Source organism: Panulirus ornatus, chromosome 38 (assembly GCF_036320965.1).
Source record: "Panulirus ornatus isolate Po-2019 chromosome 38, ASM3632096v1, whole genome shotgun sequence".
Classification (NCBI taxonomy): domain Eukaryota; kingdom Metazoa; phylum Arthropoda; class Malacostraca; order Decapoda; family Palinuridae; genus Panulirus; species Panulirus ornatus.
In genome coordinates, this window is record NC_092261.1 from 1,218,715 (window position 1) to 1,240,520 (window position 21,806).

The following is a 21,806-nucleotide window of genomic DNA, read 5'->3' on the forward strand; positions in this document are numbered from 1 at the left end:
TTACTGTTCCACCCACTGAACAAACTCGACTCTTTACTTCAAAAGAAATGTTAGAAAGTCTTGTGTCAGGCACAGACGTCAGGCACATGGTATAAAACCGTCAGGCACATCATGTAAAGACGCCACACATAAACAGCGTTTCCTCCCAACATTCAGTGTTACAGTCCCGCCTCTCTCAGGTTTCTCTAACTGCTTGATAAACAATGAGACGCTGCAGCATTGAATAAGCAACGTAGAAACAATGTAAAATGAGGACACCGTGAATTGACGAGTCGATCAAATAATATTAACGAAATTCTTTACGAATTGAAAATATGCTCACACACACACACACACACACACACACACACAATAATGAAAACAGCCATGACAGCGTCAACAGATTTTACGTCACCACGGTCACACTGGGAGGTCGGTAACCCTCCTGGTGCGGGTTCATCTGTTGACGACCCCCAGTTGGAAGCTCATAACCTCTGGAGGAGAGTTAGTGACCAGCTTCAACCATGAGCCTAACTCAACCCCAAGTTCCTCCAAAATACATGATTCATAAAACATGCAGTGGCTTGTTCCCCGAGTGTGGCCAGAAACAAAGAACAATGAGCTACTGTCTTGGGTCAGTCTTCTGGGTAAAATACATTGTCATCTGAATCCCCTGAATCATATTTCTGTGAAACTTTGAACCATTTTCTCATGAAGCCTCGAACTGCTGCCTACGGGAACACGAACCATTGTCTCATGACCCCTCAAACTACTTTGCACTGGAACTCTGAATCTTTTGAAACGAGAGTTTGCGAGCTGAAAACCTGCGCTCGATGATGTATTCGAAGTAGCGCTTCAGAGTAGCCTGTTGTGCGAGTGTTTAAGTCATTAAGAACAACATTCAAGGGTTCATTGTTGTCAAACCGTCTGGTGTCTACATACAGAATGTTTGTTACGTTTTACGAATAGAATGACGGTGAAATGAATAATGGAGAAATAATAAAGATTAGTATTGGCTAACAATCTTACCTCATCTAAAATACATAAAAACATAACATTTTATAAACTCAACGGCGGTAATATTTCCTGGTCAAGTTGTACAGTTCATAATGAGATGTATTAACTTTAACATGTACATCAAAATAAGTGGACACTTCTACTCACTACCTAACACAACGTACCTCACAACACAACTGTGATGATACCTTGTTGTTGATTATAGAGCATGTTCTTCCTATAGGAAGGGAGGAAAGCCAGTATTAACGGATCGGTGTTTGATGAGCTACTGGCCAGCACAGGCAAGCTCGCTGCCCACATTGGCTGGTCAGTGTCGTGAGCAGGACTGTGTATCGTGCAGACGACGGCTGGTTTGGTAATTAGGCAGTTCGTTCACATTGACCGGCGGAAGCGTTCACGAGTCCGCCTCCTGATGTGTCGATTCGTCTTACTAATATATAAAACATTACAACTGTTGTACTTATACTGTTAGACGGCTACAACTCCGTAGGGATACCACACACACACACACACACACACACACACACACGCACACACACGTATATATATATATATATATATATATATATATATATATATATATATATATATATAGAGAGAGAGAGAGAGAGAGAGAGAGAGAGAGAGAGTATCCTCCTCCTGCTATTACATAAGTACTCTTGAGTGTGAGCACAAGAAACTGTCACCAGAGACAGTAATCTCTGTACACCTTCCTACTACATCAAGGTTTACTCATATACAATATTGCTAAGAGTTTCAAAGTTTGTCATATTCCTTGATTATAAAACTCCGAGACAAGGCTCTTATCAAGATGAAAAGCTTGTTCAGAAGTGTAGTGTTTGCTCTGTGTCCCACGTAATGCTATGTTTGCCACTGCAAGAGTCACCAAAGCATGAGACGCTACAGAGTTTTACGGTTTATCATTCGACTCGCTGTTCAGTGTTTCATGAAAGGTGACACAAGGGTAAGGTTTACATGAGATCACTGGCGCGAAATATGACCACCGGTTTGCAGTACTGATCCAGTGACATCAAAGATAATCACTGATTGGTTGATGGGACATTCAGATACACGCCATATGGAACTGTTCATTGTTCTTGTGATCTGGGATGTGTATGTTCATCTGTTCAGTCTTGAAGTCACCATTAGTGAGATCTAACTGTTTCCTTGGTGACGTCAAATAACTGGCTGCTGTCGGCCAGTGAACTAAACTACGTTGAAAAATAACGTAGGTTTAGGTCAAGATAAGATTTACTAGAGGTGAATGGAAGTCATGGAAACACTAGAATAATGGAAGAAAGAAGATAACCTTACGATAAAACTGATATAAAGATAGAAAGAGAAAGAGACATATATGATTAGATAAAAAGACACAGACACAAGTATTATAAAACATAGAAGAAAAAACGAGAGACAGAGTGAGAGAGAAAAAGATAGATGAACATAGATATAGATAATGACAATAAAGCAAAGCTGGGAAAGTGAGATAGACATTACACGTACAATACGTCTTTTTTACATTCACGGAAACATCGAGGAGGATATGACATCCTGGCAAAGGTCAGAGGGAAAGGTCGTCCTCTTGTGTAGGGGATTATGATCAAAATACTCTGGTGATGTAACTAACAGAATGACCTCGATCATCAAGACTAATCCCGTCCACGTAGGTGGTAATGTAATCCCGTCCACGTAGGTGGTGATGTAATCCCGTCCACGTAGGTGGTGATGTAATCCCGTCCACGTAGGTGGTGATGTAATCCCGTCCACGTAGGTGGTGATGTAATCCCGTCCTCGTAGGTGGTGATGTAATGAGACTATTGTGTTTGTTATATGTCGGGGGTTCACTACATGCCGGCAGGCCTAGGTGGGCGTTGCTGGAGATTGTGGGTGTTGGAGGTCGTGGGATGTGTGACACTAGATCACGGGAGTTTGTAAGTGTTTGTGAACGTGTATGAGTGTGTGTATATGTGAGCGTGTATAAGTGTATGTATATGTGAACGTGCAAGCATTTATCATCACCTAATTGTACTGTGCGGAGTGCGAATTCTAAATAAGTGTGGCTCCATCTCTTGAACTTTCAATACATTCATACAACATTTTTAAACATACATTATCAGCAATCATACAGTCAGCGATCATACAGTCAGCAATCATACAGTCAGCGATCATACAGTCAGCAATCATACAGTCAGCGATCATACAGTCAGCAATCATACAGTCAGCGATCATACAGTCAGCAATCATAACTTTATTACAATCCTTCACTCTTCTGATACCATATATGTACTTCTTGACAATTTTTCTAGCAAGTTTCTTGCTTACCATCTTGTTAACACATGTAGTTGATCTGTTGTGCATCTTTCAGAGACGTTTTATTTTTAGTATTGTAAACCTGACTTACATGCTGTAATCATACTGCCATTACTCATCTCTCTTGTGTGGAGAGCAGATTTATGGTGTTTCATACTTTAACTCAGCTTTGTTATTCTACGAACCATCCTTGTTGCCTTTCTAGCTAGATCTTCTCTAGCTAGATCTTCTCTAGCTAGATCTTCTCTAGCTAGATCTTCTCTAGCTAGATCTTCTCTAGCTAGATCTTCTCTAACTAGGTCTGCTATACAGTGTGGTCAGGTTGCCCAACACCACCGTAACCTGTAGTAAAAGTAATTGTGATGATTACCTGACAACGAGTTTCTTAGACTGAATGCTTAATGTAATATTTTTCCTGGTGTGGGAATAGTCTAACAACAGGTTAGGTACGAGGTTTCACACAATTTGAAACCTCTCACGAACAGATTTCTAAACTTGTGTCCTTCTAGATTATACAGCATCCTTATCAAAGCCCTGTATCGGAGAGAGAGAGAGAAAGAGAGAGAGAGAGAGAGAGAGAGAGAGAGAGAGAGAGAGAGAGAGAGAGAGAGAGAGAGAGAGAGAGAGAGATCGTGTTTCATTAGAAAACATGTCCTCGGGCTATATAGAAAACGTGGGAGTGAGGATATGAGGTTGTGATGGTGGGTGTGAGTTCCTCTAGTATCAAGTTATAACTACACAAGGACGGAAATTACACTAATATGCTATGGAAAGGGAGAGAATTTTACACTTGTGAGGCCTCATGTGGAACGTTATCTCTCATGTAACTTTTGAAATCTCTGTGTGTTGTCTACATTGGCCGTGTGTGTGTGTGTGTGTGTGTGTGTGTTCTTCAGCACTCCGGGTTTTTACGCGTCCCTTACGTAATGTGGTTGATGTGGTAGTCAACATTGTACACTCCTCCGTCATAGAGTGATTTTTAATTTTCATACCTTCAACACAGGATAGACTCGTGTATATATTTTCAGTTGCTTCATTTATGGTTATATAATGATTCTGAAAGACGGAATCACTGATTAATATTTGAGATGCTTACTTTTATTCATATGTTTTACTCGTTTTGAAGATGAACCTAGAAGTGGAATGTCACTCTCCTGTGTATTACAGAGGAGAGTATGATATATAAGTCTGCCATAAAACTGATCACTTTTCTTAAATTCAAGGATTACTTTGGCTACATCAGACTTTATGACAATATCTACTACAAGGTAGTTGAAAACAAATTGACTCTGACAAGTTTACAGTAAAACTGTTTCCGCAGGTGTCAACACACACCAGACGAGATAGTGGCGGGAATATGACCGTAGCAACAAAGTGTTTCCACACAACACTAACGCGCCCTGCAACACGCAGCCAGCAATCTAGTCTCCTCTCAGCTCCAGCTATAAAGTGAATAAGATACTGATACAAATATCCTTCATGTAACACCACACAATTTCCAGCCTGACGAATGCTACCACAGTTCCAGGGAGACTATGGATGGAATGCTACCACAGTTCTCCAGTGTGGAACACTACCGCAGTTCCGGAGAGAATTTGGAACACTCTCACAGTTCTCCGCTCGAGAACACAGTTTTAGTCTGTAGAACGCCACCACTGGTCTAGCCTCCTCATAACTATACCACCGAACAGATCAGTTTTGCACATATTTCGTGACAATATCAAGATATATCCGAGAGCCATGAATAACTCTGCGTATAACTGCTTCCGATGCGCTGGTCTAAGGCAATAAACATGAGTCTGGATGAATCAGTTTTCGGTTCAAAGTGACCGCTTCATGAACCTTAGTTGAGTGAGAGCTCCCGCTGGTGTCCCCAGTGCCCAGTGTCTCCATTCGTGTACCACTGTACCTTCTGTACCTCTTGGTGTGGCTCACTCTAGATGTGGTTCTCTGATGACTGTCTTTCGCCCATGCTCACAAAACGACCAAACTTCTCGACCATTTAACAAGACGGTGGAACCAGTGAGTACGACAGTACGACCATTGAACACGACCCTTGGTGCATGATGACCTGGCTGCTTATCTTACCCTTAAGGCTCAGGTCATGGGTTGGGATATGGTACCCAGGGGTCACACCGTCACACGCCACCACTGGAGAGGCGGCTCTCCCTCACAACGACCACTACAAAACTGTTCAAGGTATGCTGTACATAGATTTATTTCCTCCGGATCTTTATCTACATTACTATGAAAATATAAGAAATAAAACAAGAAAGACAAAGTTTTATGAAAAAATATACTAGACAACTGACCAAACCTGATGACGTTTGACACTAGCTTCGTTCACGGGTTCACACACTCACGGGTTCACACACGCACGGGTTCACACACGCACGGGTTCAGAAGATTTTCCTGTGTCGAAACGAATTGAAGGCACTGCCTGCTCGTAACGGCAGAAGAAACAATTTCCTCGATACATTTCCTCATGACACAGTCGTCCTCCTCCTGCTTTTGCTGCGTGTCTTCAGGTATGTGTGTCACAGTGGACTGCGTCATGGGGGACTGTGTCACAGTGGACTGCATCATGGTGGACTGTGTCACGTTCAGTCAAAAGAAATGAAACATCATGTCCTTTTCATTTTTTTATACTCATTTCTTTTATTTGTTTTCTAATTCCAGATTAGAGTCCTGAGGATTTTCCCTGTCTTGGACACCTGTTTACCTTCGACGTTGATGAATGATCCACTCAGTATCGTGGGAACATGTGGAACATGCACGAGTGTCGCGCTCATCCAAAAGGAATACAGGATGAAATGAGTTAGTGTGTCAGAGTTAGCCCCAGTGGACGGCGCCAGGAGGGATCATAATGTGCTCTGCGCCGGAGGAAGACTCTACATTTCCCGCTACAGTCAACAAACATCAGAGAACTTCCTCCGTGGCGGCCAAACATCTCAGGGACGCTGGCTAATGTGCGCTCCATAACACGTCTTTATGACCAGCTTGCCCACCACCGCCAACCAACTTACTTGTTAACATTATATATATATATATATATATATATATATATATATATATATATATATATATATATATATATATATATATATATATATATATATCCACCAGATCCGTTCAGGCTACTATTCATAAATGTTACCTATCACATATTTCCAGGTCACAGCTATAGTGTCTAAATGCTTCATTGCTGTCTATCATATATTTCCTCTCTCTCTCTCTCTCTCTCTCTCTCTCTCTCTCTCTCTCTCTCTCTCTCTCTCTCTCTCTCTCTCTCTCTCTCTCTCGAGCTTACTTCTATCAGGTTCCATCTTCCTCGGGACGTATTTTCCTGCCACAGACTCCTCGTCAGGCAAATTCTTGGGTGGGTTGATCTGTAACAAGAAAGAGACTCCATCATTTCCTTACGTACTCCAGTATGTTGGGGCCACATTATGTCAGTCTTACTATGATGTAGCTACACAGTGTCACGGTACAATAAGGGTCACTGTAGCGCCGAGTGAGCTGTTGTATATATATGAACAGATATTTGTGGGTTGTGTCTTCATCAATGCTATATACAGTAGAGCATTTTGCATATGTAGCCCAGAAATCACTGATGAACCCTGGAACATTCATGAGAATGGTTATGAATGGCTCTAAATCATAGTACCCCAAATATTTCATTGATTCAGCTTGTAATCTTGCTAGAAAGTCTTTTTACAATGTTCAGTCTAAAGAACTAGTTGCGAACAAGCTAATGTTAGTATTACCCTACTGTAAGAACGTGCTTAATGTTCTTATTTTATTAAAAACCTTTATTATCAATATGATCTTCAGCAATGATGATATGGTTAAGGTAAGTCTTATCAGAAATTCCGTAACATTTGTAGCCCGGAATTCAGTGATGAACTCTACAATAACTTTGCTCATTACAGTATCCCAAACATTTCCTGGATTCAAATAGTAATTTTGTTTGATCGTCTTTTTGTAATGTTCAGCCTAAAGAACCATTTAAGAACAAAAACTTGTTAGTATTATTCAGTTGTGAGAACTTGCATACTGTTGCTGTTTTCTTATTTTTTGAAATATTAAGTAAGTCTTTTGCAATTATAATGATACGGTTAGGTTAACTATGATTATCAGGAATTCTGTGGTTTCTCAGAAAGGTTTTATGTACAATATCACCTGTAAAGAGTGTGATCTGTTTTACATCGGTCAAACTGAGGTTGTAAATATAGGAAAGCACTCGACGCTTAGTATTTTACCGTTTCCTTGTGGTTTTACTTGCATCATATGTGCACAAGCTACTTATATGTTTTATTTGAGTATCTGTGTGCCTATATATATATATATATATATATATATATATATATATATATATATATATATATATATATATATATATATATATATAACGTTAGTCTTAATTGAGAACTATATCTAATAAAGTAGGCGAATTAAGGATCCAGTGTTAGTCGATGAAATTACTTTTATGGTCAATATTAGATTAATCATAATGCGAGAAACATGTAATCTAATTCAAGATAAAATGGAGCACTAGTCCCTGGCAACATTTCTTGAAATTATGAATCGTATGTGTTTCTTCTTTTCCCTTGGCCAGATAGATGGGCGTCCTAACCTTACTCATATAAAACATCGGGGCAAGTTTAACTTTACATCTCGCTGTCTAAATCTTTTTTGTCATTTTTGTCCTGCTATTTTATCTTGTCAGTCTTCATCTCGTGTCATTTCCTTATCTGTTCATTCCTATGGTCTATGTGCTTTTTTCTGTCTCTTCAGAACTTTGATCACTTGACTTATGAGTATTAACAATAAGTTAAAGTGCTGACTCTGAGAAATACAGCTACTTCTACCAGCTTATCCAAGTGAGTCTTATTAACAACAGGAAATTACTCAAAGAACGAACAGTGAGTGATGAGTTAAACATGTAGATGAAATCCATCTTATCAACAGCGTAACCTTTGAGTATGACAACATAAGCTCTCAAGCTGGACAACGTAATGCTAGAGTGCGATAACGTACAGTTATGTATAACAAGGCCATCTGCAGGTGACTGGAAAAATGACGACAAAATTTTGAAAGCTGTAATGTAGAAGAAAAGAAAATAAATTAATTGAATTTTAAGAATTCCTCTCTATCATTTGTAAGTCGGGGCAGTAGAGTGCTATTCCTCACTCTGTGCAGGGGCAGTAGAGTGCTATTCCTCACTCTGTGCATAACTGTGAGTTCGAGAGATGAGGCAGACTGTTCACAGTCATATTTACGGTGAGGGAGGCACAGGGTTGATCACCCATTAAGGAGACAACCTCAGTGACAAGAATTGTAAGGTCAATAGCCATCTAGGAAGTCACGATGAACGACGAGTTTCAAGGACTCACAGATGAAGAGGTGTGAGGCTAGCAGCCACGGAGAGTGAGGCCACGCTGGTGAGACAAGATCCCGGCCATAACCCGAGGTAAGCCGAGTGAGCGACATACCAACAACTTTGGCCAACCATCAAACTTCCCTGAACTGGATGATTCACCGGAGAAACTGCTTGTGAGAAACACATATATGTGTAAAGTTAGTCCCTCACAGGAAGAAAAAAGTTTAGAACGAGTAAGCACAAGTTCATCAAGGGAAGAAACAGTAGTTTAGCCGGGTAACGAGGCGGACCACAGGATCAGACACAAGAAATGCCAGACCTAAACCCGCTAAACGAAACCAGATGAAAGCCAGAATATCAAAAAAAAAAAAAAAAAATAGACGAAATGAAAAACCAGATAAACGAGGAGAGCGACAAGTCGAGTTGAGGAGCAGACACGGGAAGACAAGTGTGGTGTGGGTAAGAGCACGAGTGAGACTGGCAGGCAGGCAGGAGAGGTACATATCTTCAACAAGACCAACACGAGCATTACTCCTCATCTCGGCAACAAAGGAATTCATATAAAAGTGAAAAGGTTACTTCTCTTTACTTCTGAAAAACAAACAATTCGCTAAATATTTTCTATATCACTTAGCGATATTCCATATGTGTGTGTGTGTGTGTGTGTGTGTGTGTGTGTGTGTGTGTGTGTGTTGTGTGTGTATGTGTGTGTGTGTCTGTCTGTCTGGCTGTGTAATTACCTTTTAGTATTGTTGGGGGGGGGGGGGAGCTCTACCCTCGTGGGCCCCATCTCTTGAACTTTCTCTATTATCACATAGATTCCCGTACTTTTGTATGCTGCCAACATTCACATCTTCCTCACTAGATTTCAGCTATTCACTCATCACCTAAAACGGCAGAAGTTCTTCTTCACATTGTACTAACAAATGTCCAGGTTCATGTCAAGTGTGTCCTCTGGTTTATGTGTCGTTGCATCTTGCGAAGACTCGCCACTGTCTCCATCATCAAACTGGTAATAAAGGTTAAAAGTTGTGATCAGGTCACCCTTTACTCCTCTCTCTTTTATGATGAGAAACTTTAAGGTCTCGAGCCTTTCCCTTTGACTCAGCGCCTTTTATTATTGCACCACCTTTGTTGCCCTTCCCCGGCCCTTCTGGACAAGCCTTTTGTGCTTCTTTAAGAGTAGTGACAAGAGCGCAACCCGCGGCGCCCCACTGAAGACTTCAACCAGTTTTGAGATGGTTCCTCTGACGTGATCTCCGGACTAAGCTGATCTTCTGTCCATTGAAATCTGTCTTTCATTCCTGCCTAAAAATCCGACTTTCTTCACCAGCCTCCTTGTGATACAGGGTCAAATACTTTCCGGCAGTTCACACGCAGACAGTCCACCCACACTGTCTTCTCTTTGGCTTACATCATGGCTCACTCTCGTGTATACGATGTTGTTTCTTCTCACTTACTTAGTTTCTCCTTTGCTGATCATTATCCATTTGCTTTCTGATTATCTTTCCTACAGACCAAAGTCGTGAGGAACACCAATCTGTAGTTCAGCACATATTTCCGATCATCTTTCTCAACAAAAAGGCAGCAAGTTTGCCTTAAGTCATTGCCTTGGCTCTTTACCTGTATCCAGCGGCATCTGGAAGAACATTCCAAGCGGCCCGTCTACTGCACCAGCTCACAGCTTCAGCACATATGGAGAAATGGCATCAAGACTCTGAGCCTTTATAGGATCAAGAACCTTTAGTATTCTGTTCATATCTTCTCTAGACACTTGCAGATATTTCCTGTTATCTAAAACCTCCTCATTCCATCTGACTGGTGCTGGGCCGAAGGTGTCTTGTACTGCGGAACACTTATAAATTTGTCTTTTAGTTCTTCGCAATCCCTTGCATCATCTCCTATAATTCATCTCTCTGAACAATTTAGTCTGATTACCAGTTATCTGATAATTCACTTCTGGTGCATTTATAGAAAAATCTATGATCGTTTCTTCCCTTGTCTACAATATTCTTTTCAAAGTTTCTGTGTTCCTCATTTTTAACCTGTAATACCCGTGTCTTGCTCTGTTATCTTACAGGTGTTATATCGCTGGGGTTAGCTTAGGTTAGGTTAGCTTAGGTTAGGTTAGGTTAGGTTAGGTTAGGTTAGGTTAGGTTAGGTTAGGTTTGTATCTTCGTCAGAGCACATCACGAAACTCCTTCGCAGTTTGACATCTTTTATTGAGCCACTCTTCCCTCTTCCTCAACTCTCCCTTTGCATCTGAGACAAAAGGTACCAATGTCTCTACAAGGTACCCATGATTTCATTTTTAGTAATAGAGACACATCCGTTTAATGAAGCGATGTTTCTTTTTTAACAGAATTTTTGTCGTCTGAAATGATATGCCAGTTAGTGAAAGCAGCAGCATTATAAACACGTCATAAAATAGATTTGATGGATACCTGGCATTATGTCCTCGTGTGACATTAACTGCGCCTCCTCAATCAAATACAAAGCTTACATGTATTTCTCTTCAAATCATCTGTATATCTTTTCTCCTCCTGCCAGTCTCACATTATTACAATCAAATTCCAGGTAGAATAGTGCAGGTAATATGGAAGCTGACTCGTCTTCTTTTCCCAGTTTTGTTGCTTCACAATCATGATGCTCTCTCTCTCTCTCTCTCTCTCTCTCTCTCTCTCTCTCTCTCTCTCTCTCTCTCTCTCTCTCTCTCTCTCTCTCCCGGATTCATCTGTACAAATGAAAATTTCTGTGTTATACATATAATAAGTCAGAGGGGCCACTCCCGGAATATAACCAAGCAAGAGCTTCGTAAAAGCTTGAATTTATGTTTGGATGGTTGGCACTGCCAGAGGAAAATTAACTAAAGAACAAAATAATTTGTTATGATTTTGAGTTTATGGGATAATGTTGGTGGAGGAGACGGCTCATGTGGGGATCAGACATCGCTCCAAGACCAGTCTCCGTACACCCACCCTGGGTCTCCGTACACCCACCCTGGGTCTCCGTACACCCACCCTGGGTCTCCGTACACCCACCCTGGGTCTCCGTACACCCACCCTGGGTCGCCGTACACCCACCCTGGGTCGCCGTACACCCACCCTGAAAAAGGAACCTGCTATAGACAACAAAGCAGGTCAGCCTGTTGTGCTACTGTAGATTCATTGCAGAACAGATCATCGGACAAGTAGCAAAGCCACAGAAGATTATGGGAGAAATCTATGAGCCAGATTCTAAGTCAAAACACCACAAAAATTGCTTGCTGAAAATAGGCTGAAAACCTGCTATTGATGATGCTAACGTTGAGAAGCCGGAATGAAACAGTCTGAGAGAACAGTCGTGGAAGCCAGAGTCACTCGCCTGTGAAGAACGAATGAACAGATACAAGTCACGCTCAGTCAAGTCCAAAAAGCAAGTTCTGTGTCGTCACTCACATCTCTTCATAATGATGATCTCTTGATCAGCAGCTTATTATTAAACCAAACAACCAAAAGCAGCAGGAAAACGTCGAATCAAGTTATTGATGGAAGCGACATCGTATAACAATTTACTGGGACATGGCAGTCGTTAAGTCTTTGGGAGTCAGATTCGTTCCTCTGGTGATACTCACTTAACCTTTAAGAGAAGAGATATTGGATGTATTGAGCGGTAGTTCATATTACCGGCCACAGAGAGCACTGCATCGCTCTGGGCGACATCCACGGACCCGAGATGAAGTCGTGAATGTTATTCAGGGACTCATACTCTGTAAACTTGATTGCCAGCAAGCTGGTTATACCAGGAGGGGAGGGAAGATATGCTGGCAAACTTGTGGTGGCTGAGCCTCGGACGACCGCTCCCACTGGTCGTGTGTCAGCAGATGCGCACGACCCTACCAGGGACGCTCCCGGGGATCGATTTTGGAGTGTGTGGTTAGGAGACGGCAAAGGTAAAGTGTGGTGGAAGGATGGTTGAGGAGGTGAGGAGGGTGGAGAATAGAATGTGCCAGAGAAGTAGGGTTGGGATTAGATCATGTTTAGTGGCATAATGTATCAGGACAAGGGACTTAAAGAATGTGATTCGGAAATCTATGTTTCATATAGCGTTAAGCCTTGTCGCAACACCTCCAACACAGCATTGAGCTTGCCACTCGTCGCAAAACCTCGAAAAAAAGCTTAGTTTGACACGTCGAAACACCAACACAAAACTTGACAAGAATGTTAATATGTACCAACCACTTACACTGAAATTGCCATCGTGTGTGTGTGTGTGTGTGTGTGTGTGTCTGTGTGTGTGTGTGTGTGTGTTATTACCTATTTGTACTCTTCCGTGCGGGAAGTTTTACACTGGTAAGGTCCCATTTCTTGAGTGACATAGGGTCATCATTGGAGTTCCGCGGGGATCGATCCTAGGACCAGTACTAAGTAAAAGTTTGGTCATATAGGAATATGTTTCCAGACGTTGCCAAGGTCACAAGAAAAGCAAAGCGTGAGGAGGATTTGATGTACTAACAATGGGACGTAAACACATTCCAAAGTTGGTCTGATACATGCTTGGTGATATTCTAACCCGAGTAAGAGCATAGTAATGAGGATGAGAGGCGGTGAAAGAAGTCCTTAAGATGAATATTTTTCTACATGAACTGGAGTGCCAGCAATCTGTGTGAAATGGACTTGGGAGTCGACAGTGTACCCAACCTGTTGCCAGAGCTTCCAAGTATCATGAAAGAGACCAAGTGTCTACTGCCAAATACAAGAGTTCCTTTTGTCTGTATAGATAAGGATATATTCAGGGAAATATTAATTGTGTATATCAGACAAAAAGTAGAACATGTTTCTCAGACTTGGTCACCATAATCACCTCACTTAACAACTAAAGAGGTTTCACAAGAGCATGACAAAGATGGTACAAGTTTCTAAACCAGGTTGATGTCGCGTTATCAGTTCTTCAAAATTCAAAAATAAATCAACCATAGGTTATAACAAGCAAACAGAGGTTATAACAAGCAACCATAGGTTATAACAAGCAACCATAGGTTATAACAAGCAACCATAGGTTATAACAAGCAACCAGAGGTTATAACAAGCAACCAGAGGTTATAACAAGCAACCATAGGTTATAACAAGCAACCAGAGGTTATAACAAGCAACCAGAGGTTATAACAAGCAACCAGAGGTTATAACAAGCAACCAGAGGTTATGACAAGCAACCAGAGGTTATAACAAGCAACCAGAGGTTATAACAAGCAACCAGAGGTTATAACAAGCAACCAGAGGTTGTAACAAGCAACCAGAGGTTGTAACAAGCAACCAGAGGTTATAACAAGCAACCAGAGGTTATAACAAGCAACCAGAGGTTATGACAAGCAACCAGAGGTTATAACAAGCAACCAGAGGTTATAACAAGCAACCAGAGGTTGTAACAAGCAACCAGAGGTTGTAACAAGCGGCTAACCAAGAAATGAGGTCCCAGAAATATAAAACTCCCTAACGGTTTTGTACCTACAGGATATTCCCAAAGCAGGCACACACAGGATATTCCCAAGGCAGGCACACACAAGATATTCCCAAAGCAGGCACACACAGGATATTCCCAAAGCAGGCACACACAGGATATTCCCAAAGCAGGCACAAACAGGATATTCCCAAAGCAGGCACACACAGGATATTCCCAAAGCAGGCACAAACAGGATATTCCCAAGGCAGGCACACACAGGATATTCCCAAGGCAGGCACACATACTCACCAACACACACCAACTCCCTAACCTAACACAGAGCTACACATCCTCACATAGAAATCTCCACAACCTCGAGAGAAACTCGCCAACACATCGTTTAGCCAGACTCTGTCAGTAGCAGTCCAGTGGACGACGACATGAAGGACTAAAATGTTTCCAGCAAATCGTAAGGAGAGAATAACATATGTATGAGTGGACAGGAAATAAATGAATACATGAGAAAAGAATACAGAAAGGATTTACAATGTAAATGTAGATAAACTGGTGGTTATTGGTCGGGTTCACATACGTAAATAAGCGTCTCATATTGCATTGTTTTACCATTTTTAAGATTCACAATTCCCTAATGAAAATTCGTTCTTTCCCGAGACGGAAGATGTTTGACGTCAATTTCGTTCATCCGCTGACTGACTGACTGACTGCCCGGCCTCACTATAGTTATAACTTCACTGAGCGCCCTGACTGGCTGGCTGCCCTGCCTCACTATAGTTATAACTTCACTGAGCGCCTGGGTATAGGCCACATACCTAGAGATAGTGTATGTGGTTTTAGAATCCATCTTAACACCTGAAGAAGGTGATAAAGATAACATCTGAAGAAGGTGATAAAGATAACATCTGAAGAAGGTGATAAAGATAACACCTGAAGAAGGTGATAAAGATAACATCTGAAGAAGGTGATAAAGATAACATCTGAAGAAGGTGATAAAGATAACATCTGAAGAAGGTGATAAAGATAACATCTGAAGAAGGTGATAAAGATAACATCTGAAGAAGGTGATAAAGATAACATCTGAAGAAGGTGATAAAGATAACATCTGAAGAAGGTGATAAAGATAACATCTGAAGAAGGTGATAAAGATAACATCTGAAGAAGGTGATAAAGATAACATCTGAAGAAGGTGATAAAGATAACATCTGAAGAAGGTGATAAAGATAACATCTGAAGAAGGTGATAAAGATTTTTCGGTTGGTGAACACAGCTTGGAATTGACAGCCTTAATGATCCTCGTAGTTCATAGGCCAGAAGTGCAAACAACCAACTAACTTTTTGGTGATATGGAACATTTTTTTTTCAAGTAGAATGAATATCAACGACGTTTGCTAAGAGAGGAACAAGATTATTGGCGAGTGTTGCTCCTGTAGGTAGAATACTGTATCTGGGAGGCTTCCTAGCTCTCACACTCCACTAAAACTCCATTACCGGGGTATGCTAGCCTCATCATTAGGTCCGCAACACAACTCACCACAACATGAAGACTCAGCAGATGGTAACATACAGTAGGTGTGGCACGAGACACTTCTGGTGATCCATCACAAGTCCCTCGCGTTTCTTGCATAACTTGTGACCACAGTTAAGGGTAAACACGGACAACGTTACAGGCAAGGCAAGCCTGAAGACTTGACACCCGCAACCAGGTCATGACAGACGGGTGAATCCCCTGACCTCTGACTGGCACACATCAGAGATAAACAACATAAAGTGATAAAGAAGATTTTGTATTTCATTTCACAACTGTATGTTCATACAGTTGTTGTTAACTGTAGGTTGTTATTGTTGTTCTTTTCCTCATGTATTGATTTCAGGTTTTCCTCTGAGCTTTTGCGGTCAGTGGGTCGTCTCCCACTATACAGCAGGGTACAGGGGGTAGCCAGCGGGCCAACCCGGAACTGCTTCAAACATCACACTGTTTACACTGCCCCTGCCACCCGTGCAGGGTTACACTGCCCCTGCCACCCGTGCAGGGTTACACTGCCCCTGCCACCCGTGCAGGGTTACACTGCTCTTACCACCCGTGCAGGGTTGCACTGCCCCTGCCACCCGTGCAGGGTTACACTGCTCTTACCACCCGTGCAGGGTTGCACTGCCCCTGCCACCCGTGCAGGGTTACACTGGTCTGGATAATGATCCACATTTTATCTCTCTACTTCATTGTCTACCCGACCCTTCTCACCTGCTCAAGTACAATTTATTTTCCATTCTCACATTCCCATATGACCTTCCTCACTACTAGCAACTTCCCTCGCTTTCCAAAGCCTGCTGAGTGGACTCATTCCTCCTTCCTGATTAATGATATTCCTTAAATACTTGAGGCGCTGGCTGCTCACCAGCCTCCCCAAAGTTATACAAGTCTCACAGTTGCTCATTCTTCTCAAACATCGCCCCAGAATTCCGTCACCAGGCTTACAGTTCCTCTGCCTTCTCGTCCATCATCAGACCCAGTATGTGTTGGTATGCCTTCCTCCGGTCTCGCTCATGTATTTCTGCCAAGTCTTCCGTGCTGACGCAAGACGCTCTCACTCGACTCACCCTCAACCCTAAGTCACTTGTTCCCTCGTTAGGGTCCACTTCTTTCCATCAGGAAGTCGCAACATAATCAACATTTCTTCTATATTCTAACAAATGTATATTTCTTTCCAAGTCCCCACAGGCTTGTGTTTACATTGTTTTCATATTTTTTTCTAGAGAAAGTTTCACGATGAAGATTTGATCCCTCCAGGCACGCCACTGTAAATCGAACTTACATACATACATACCTCTACGTTCACAACTCTGTTTATCTCCATTCAGTACGTGGTCAGAGCCTAAGGCAACTGAAGACACGATAAGCACATGTATGTCTTTATGTGGATCATTACTTCATCTGGTCATCACTGTGTCTTACCGAGATTCCGAGTTTTAGAATGACACATCACACACCATGAGGCCTCCTGCTCTAGCTGTCCCCTACACCTATATTGTGCACGACATGCGTCTTACTTCAGTGAACTGTTCTCTATCATCCATAATCGTTCTTGACATTTAGTCTGAAAGTGTTAGCAGATGTTGCTATTCAGACATTGCCGAAATTCCCTGTATATTGAATTTGAAAATGTGTAGTTTAGTTTGTTTTGATATGATGCATATCATATCATTATCTCGGAAAGCAAAAATGGGTATGTTTGAAGGAATAGTGGTTCCAACAATGTTGTATGGTTGCGAGGCGTGGGCTATGGATAGAGTGGTGCGCAGGAGGATGGATGTGCTGGAAATGAGATGTTTGAGGACAATGTGTGGTGTGAGGTGGTTTGATCGAGTAAGTAACGTAAGGGTAAGAGAGATGTGTGGAAATAAAAAGAGCGTGGTTGAGAGAGCAGAAGAGGGTGTTTTGAAATGGTTTGGGCACATGGAGAGAATGAGTGAGGAAAGATTGACCAAGAGGATATATGTGTCGGAGGTGGAGGGAACGAGGAGAAGAGGGAGACCAAATTGGAGGTGGAAAGATGGAGTGAAAAAGATTTTGTGTGATCGGGGCCTGAACATGCAGGAGGGTGAAAGGAGGGCAAGGAATAGAGTGAATTGGAGCGATGTGGTATACCGGGGTTGACGTGCTGTCAGTGGATTGAATCAGGGCATGTGAAGCGTCTGGGGTAAACCATGGAAAGCTGTGTAGGTATGTATATTTGCGTGTGTGGACGTATGTATATACATGTGTATGGGGGTGGGTTGGGCCATTTCTTTCGTCTGTTTCCTTGCGCTACCTCGCAAACGCGGGAGACAGCGACAAAGCAAAAAAAAAAAAAAAAATGCTGCATATGCTCAGGTTTGGTTATTGTATTCAAAGAAGCACAAAGACGCAAAGAAGGACCAGAGGAGGAAAACAAAATTGGTACCAGAATTATGGAAGTTGAGTTACTGGGGAAGATTTGAGGAGAAAGATTTTCCCATCAGAGAAGAGAGAAGCATGAGGGTGACCCACACACAACCTTCAAGTTGGTAAACCAGCTTGATGATGCACGTGCAGCTGCAGGATGTCAGGCGTGCATTGCATAGAGCAAACTGGGGCGACGTGTTACATAGTGAGCGACGTGATGTCAGTGGTCGGACCATGGCATATGAAGCTGTAAGAGGAGACCATGGAAAGGTGTGCGAGGTATGGCTGTGGGTAATGGGCTGTGGATTTCGGTGAATCACACATGACATCTGGAGAGTGAATGTGAGTAACTGATGCCCGTCTTTGTTTAATCTTAGACATACCTCGCTGTGTGGAAACAGGGGACCAAACATGAAAAAAATACAATGTTATTATAATCCAGAGACAAAATGTGGGCGAGGACAAACCTCCTTGCTTGGTGGTCTTTCCTTGTTCCTCCTGAGGACCACCTTATGGATGGGCAGGCACTTGCCCTCTCCTCCATGATAAGTATACTTGGGAATCTTTGAGCGTATGGTCTCGTCCAGCTCGCTATACTCCTTGCTCTTGTTGGCCTTCTTCATCAGCTCTACTAGTTCTCCGCCTCCTGTAGAAGGGAAGGAAGAAATCAAGGTCAGGTATGGCACAGCTGGTGAGCCAAGGTCAGGTATGGCACAGCTGGTGAGCCAAGGTCAGGTGTGGCACAGCTGGTGAGCCAAGGTCAGGTATGGCACAGCTGGTGAGCCAAGGTCAGGTGTGGCGCAGCTGGTGAGCCAAGGTCAGGTGTGGCACAGCTGGTGAGCCAAGGTCAGGTATGGCACAGCTGGTGAGCCAAGGTCAGGTGTGGCGCAGCTGGTGAGCCAAGGTCAGGTGTGGCGCAGCTGGTGAGCCAAGGTCAGGTGTGGCGCAGCTGGTGAGCCAAGGTCAGGTGTGGCGCAGCTGGTGAGCCAAAGAGACTTAGAGCAAGCATTGAGAAAGTTACATGTAAAAGAGATGTATACAGTAGATGGTGTGGTCGGTATACTGTAGTTAGTGTGGTCGGTAATGTAACAAGAGGTAACACGCCGTCCCTTGATATGACAGGTTACTACCTGTGACTTATCGTCACAGGTAGTAACAGGGAGCCTGACACGGCCACTATGATAAAGCTAGTATGAGTTATTACTTAATGATGTGCTGGCCATTCATAAGTACCATCACTGGCAATAAGAAATACCGTCACAGGTAGTAACAGGGAGTCTGGCTTGGTCACATTCCCGTCACAGCATGTAACATTCATAGCCTTTAAGACTTACCGCCACAGGAAGTAACAGCGTGTGACAGGCAGTGGCAGTCACCGTCACAGACAGTAGAACTTCCCGTCACAGGTTGTAACAGAGTCAAGTTTGACCCACGGCTCCGTCACAACAGAGCCTCCACGGTAACCCTTCTCAGATCTTGTCATCTGAGCCACACTCGCTATGTGTCAGCCACACAATCTAATTTGCATAATTCTGAATTTGGCGAATATTTCACACATGATCTCGCCAGTCTATGATTCGTGCCAGTCTACTGATGGAAAATGTAATCTTTTCATAACGCAAATGTCCTTCAGAACGAGATGGACGAAAAGTAATCGAAATTAACTTAGAACTTAATTAAGTTGTTTTCATCTTCAAACTAGACAGAAGGAGCACTTTCCCAGCGCCACACTCCGTCTCATCTTACTCTCCCACCTCAACACCTCACCCACCTCAACACCTCACCCACCTCAACACCTCACCCACCTCAACACCTCTCCCACCTCAACACCTCACCCACCTCAACACCTCTCCCACCTCAACACCTTACCCACCTCAACACCTCACCCACACATTTCACTCACTACACATCCACACATCGGGGCTAGTGTCTCATGTTTTTCATTCCACTCTCCAGCTCCTGCTTCCCTGCGCATACCATAATATCATGAGGTGCCGACAACAAAAAGTAATTACCTAATAATGTTATATCAAACTGCTGATAATAACTATATCATTTTGTTTTCCTCACCTTCCTCAGCCTGTGTAGTGGAGTTGTATCGAGAATCAGCAGGAAAAGTAATCAGTAAGATTACCATAATTATCTTTCACAGAGAAGTGAGGTAACTGTGCTTCCCCACATACCTTCTTTCTCCCTTCCAAGAAAGGAGATAAAATCAATTCCAGTTATTCGTATATTCTTGGGTCGATCAATCTCAAACTCGGCCAGCATATTCCTGTGTCGAGTACTCGGCTAGAATGACCTTGTGTCGAGTGCTTCATCATATCAAGTTGGCACAAATAACTTTGTTTCTCTTGGTTTGTCACTCGAGTCGACGTCATCATCATGACCACCTGCATCAATATTGGTAGTTGTGATTGTGGCAGAAAACTCCGTCAATCAGTTCATCACTGCAGGACTGATGGAGGAAACTTGAGCTTTCATGTGATCTACTGGCCTCCTTAACCCATCATTTACCTTCTCAAGGTCGGGTTTATTTTCGGCTTTTATTGTCCAAACAACAGTCGTATTTGTCCGTCATATTTCATTTAATTACAATCGATATATCAGTCGTCATCAGACATATAGTTAATACGAAGCTACACAACAGCTGTTGTGGTAACTGGTTCAAAATGTGAGGTTCTCTCATCTACCCAGCGTCTGGCCAGTTCATGCCGCAACTTAGGAATCTTGTGTTGAACAACGGATAGATATTTCCTCAGAATATTATATTGATACTTGAACATCTTATTTGCATATCTATCGATTATCCTTAGACTTTCATACAAGCGGAAGAAAGAGTTTCAAATGTATGGCTTCATGTCCGGGGAAGAATAAATGAGGCTTCGAATTCTATTGTTTGAGACGACGTGGATAAGAACGAACCAGCTACAAGTGTCCGACCTTCCGTCATGATGATGACTGGACTGGAGCGGTGTCCTGCTCTGCACCTCAACCTGCCACACTAACTGCTCACCACTGGTACACACCACCGCTGACATGTCGTATAATACCACACACTTCCCAACCAACAAACTCACAAACGATGCAGTGCCCCTAACCTGTCATATCATGGAAATTAATGTATTATGCAACAAGACAGACCCCAAAAATATAATCTGGTTTTTGTAATATATATATATATATATATATATATATATATATATATATATATATATATATATATATATATATATATATATATACACGCACACACACACACACACACACACACACAGACCTGCTTGAAATTGTATACCTAAATACTCTCATAAGAAGGTTTATGGTAACCACTATTTACCTCCGCGAAAATCAATGAAAACAGGATAAAGATCTTGAATTCTATGTGTTGTGAAGTGTGGCGGGTTGTGGGTAGATGAGCGAGCGAGCGAGCCAGGCTGGCCACCACACAGACACATCGCCTGTCACGATCCCCGACATTTCCATTCACATGATTATTCCGAATGTCAGAATTTTAATTCCAATGAACTGTCTATGAGAGGCATTTACACCGACGTGTCCTGGGCAACGATGAGAGCTTTCCAGTATTGTGAGATTTGCCACACCTGAGCCGGTACCATCACGGGTGCTCTGGTACCATCACAGGTGCCCTGGTACAGTCACAGGTGCTCTGGTACCATCACAGGTGCCCTGGTACAGTCACAGGTGCTCTGGTACCATCACAGGTGCCCTGGTACAGTCACAGGTGCTCTGGTACCATCA

The 21,806-nt window shown here is 42.6% G+C and overlaps 1 protein-coding gene across 4 annotated transcripts in view; it reads right to left on the minus strand.

Moving 5' to 3' along the window:
- The window catches only part of nan (transient receptor potential cation channel subfamily V member nanchung), a 98,115-nt gene that overhangs the window by 44,792 nt on the left and 31,517 nt on the right, over positions 1-21,806 (minus strand). For 2 of the 4 annotated variants that reach the window (XM_071684321.1, XM_071684322.1), the window contains 2 exons: positions 18,512-18,690; positions 6,617-6,695 (listed from right to left, as the gene is read on the minus strand). In XM_071684321.1, the coding sequence (XP_071540422.1) occupies positions 6,617-6,695; positions 18,512-18,690 (258 nt within the window). Of the gene's footprint in view, positions 1-1,160; positions 1,383-6,616; positions 6,696-18,511; positions 18,691-21,806 lie in introns of those variants that run through there. The other 2 variants (XM_071684324.1, XM_071684323.1) reach the window with 2 other exon arrangements.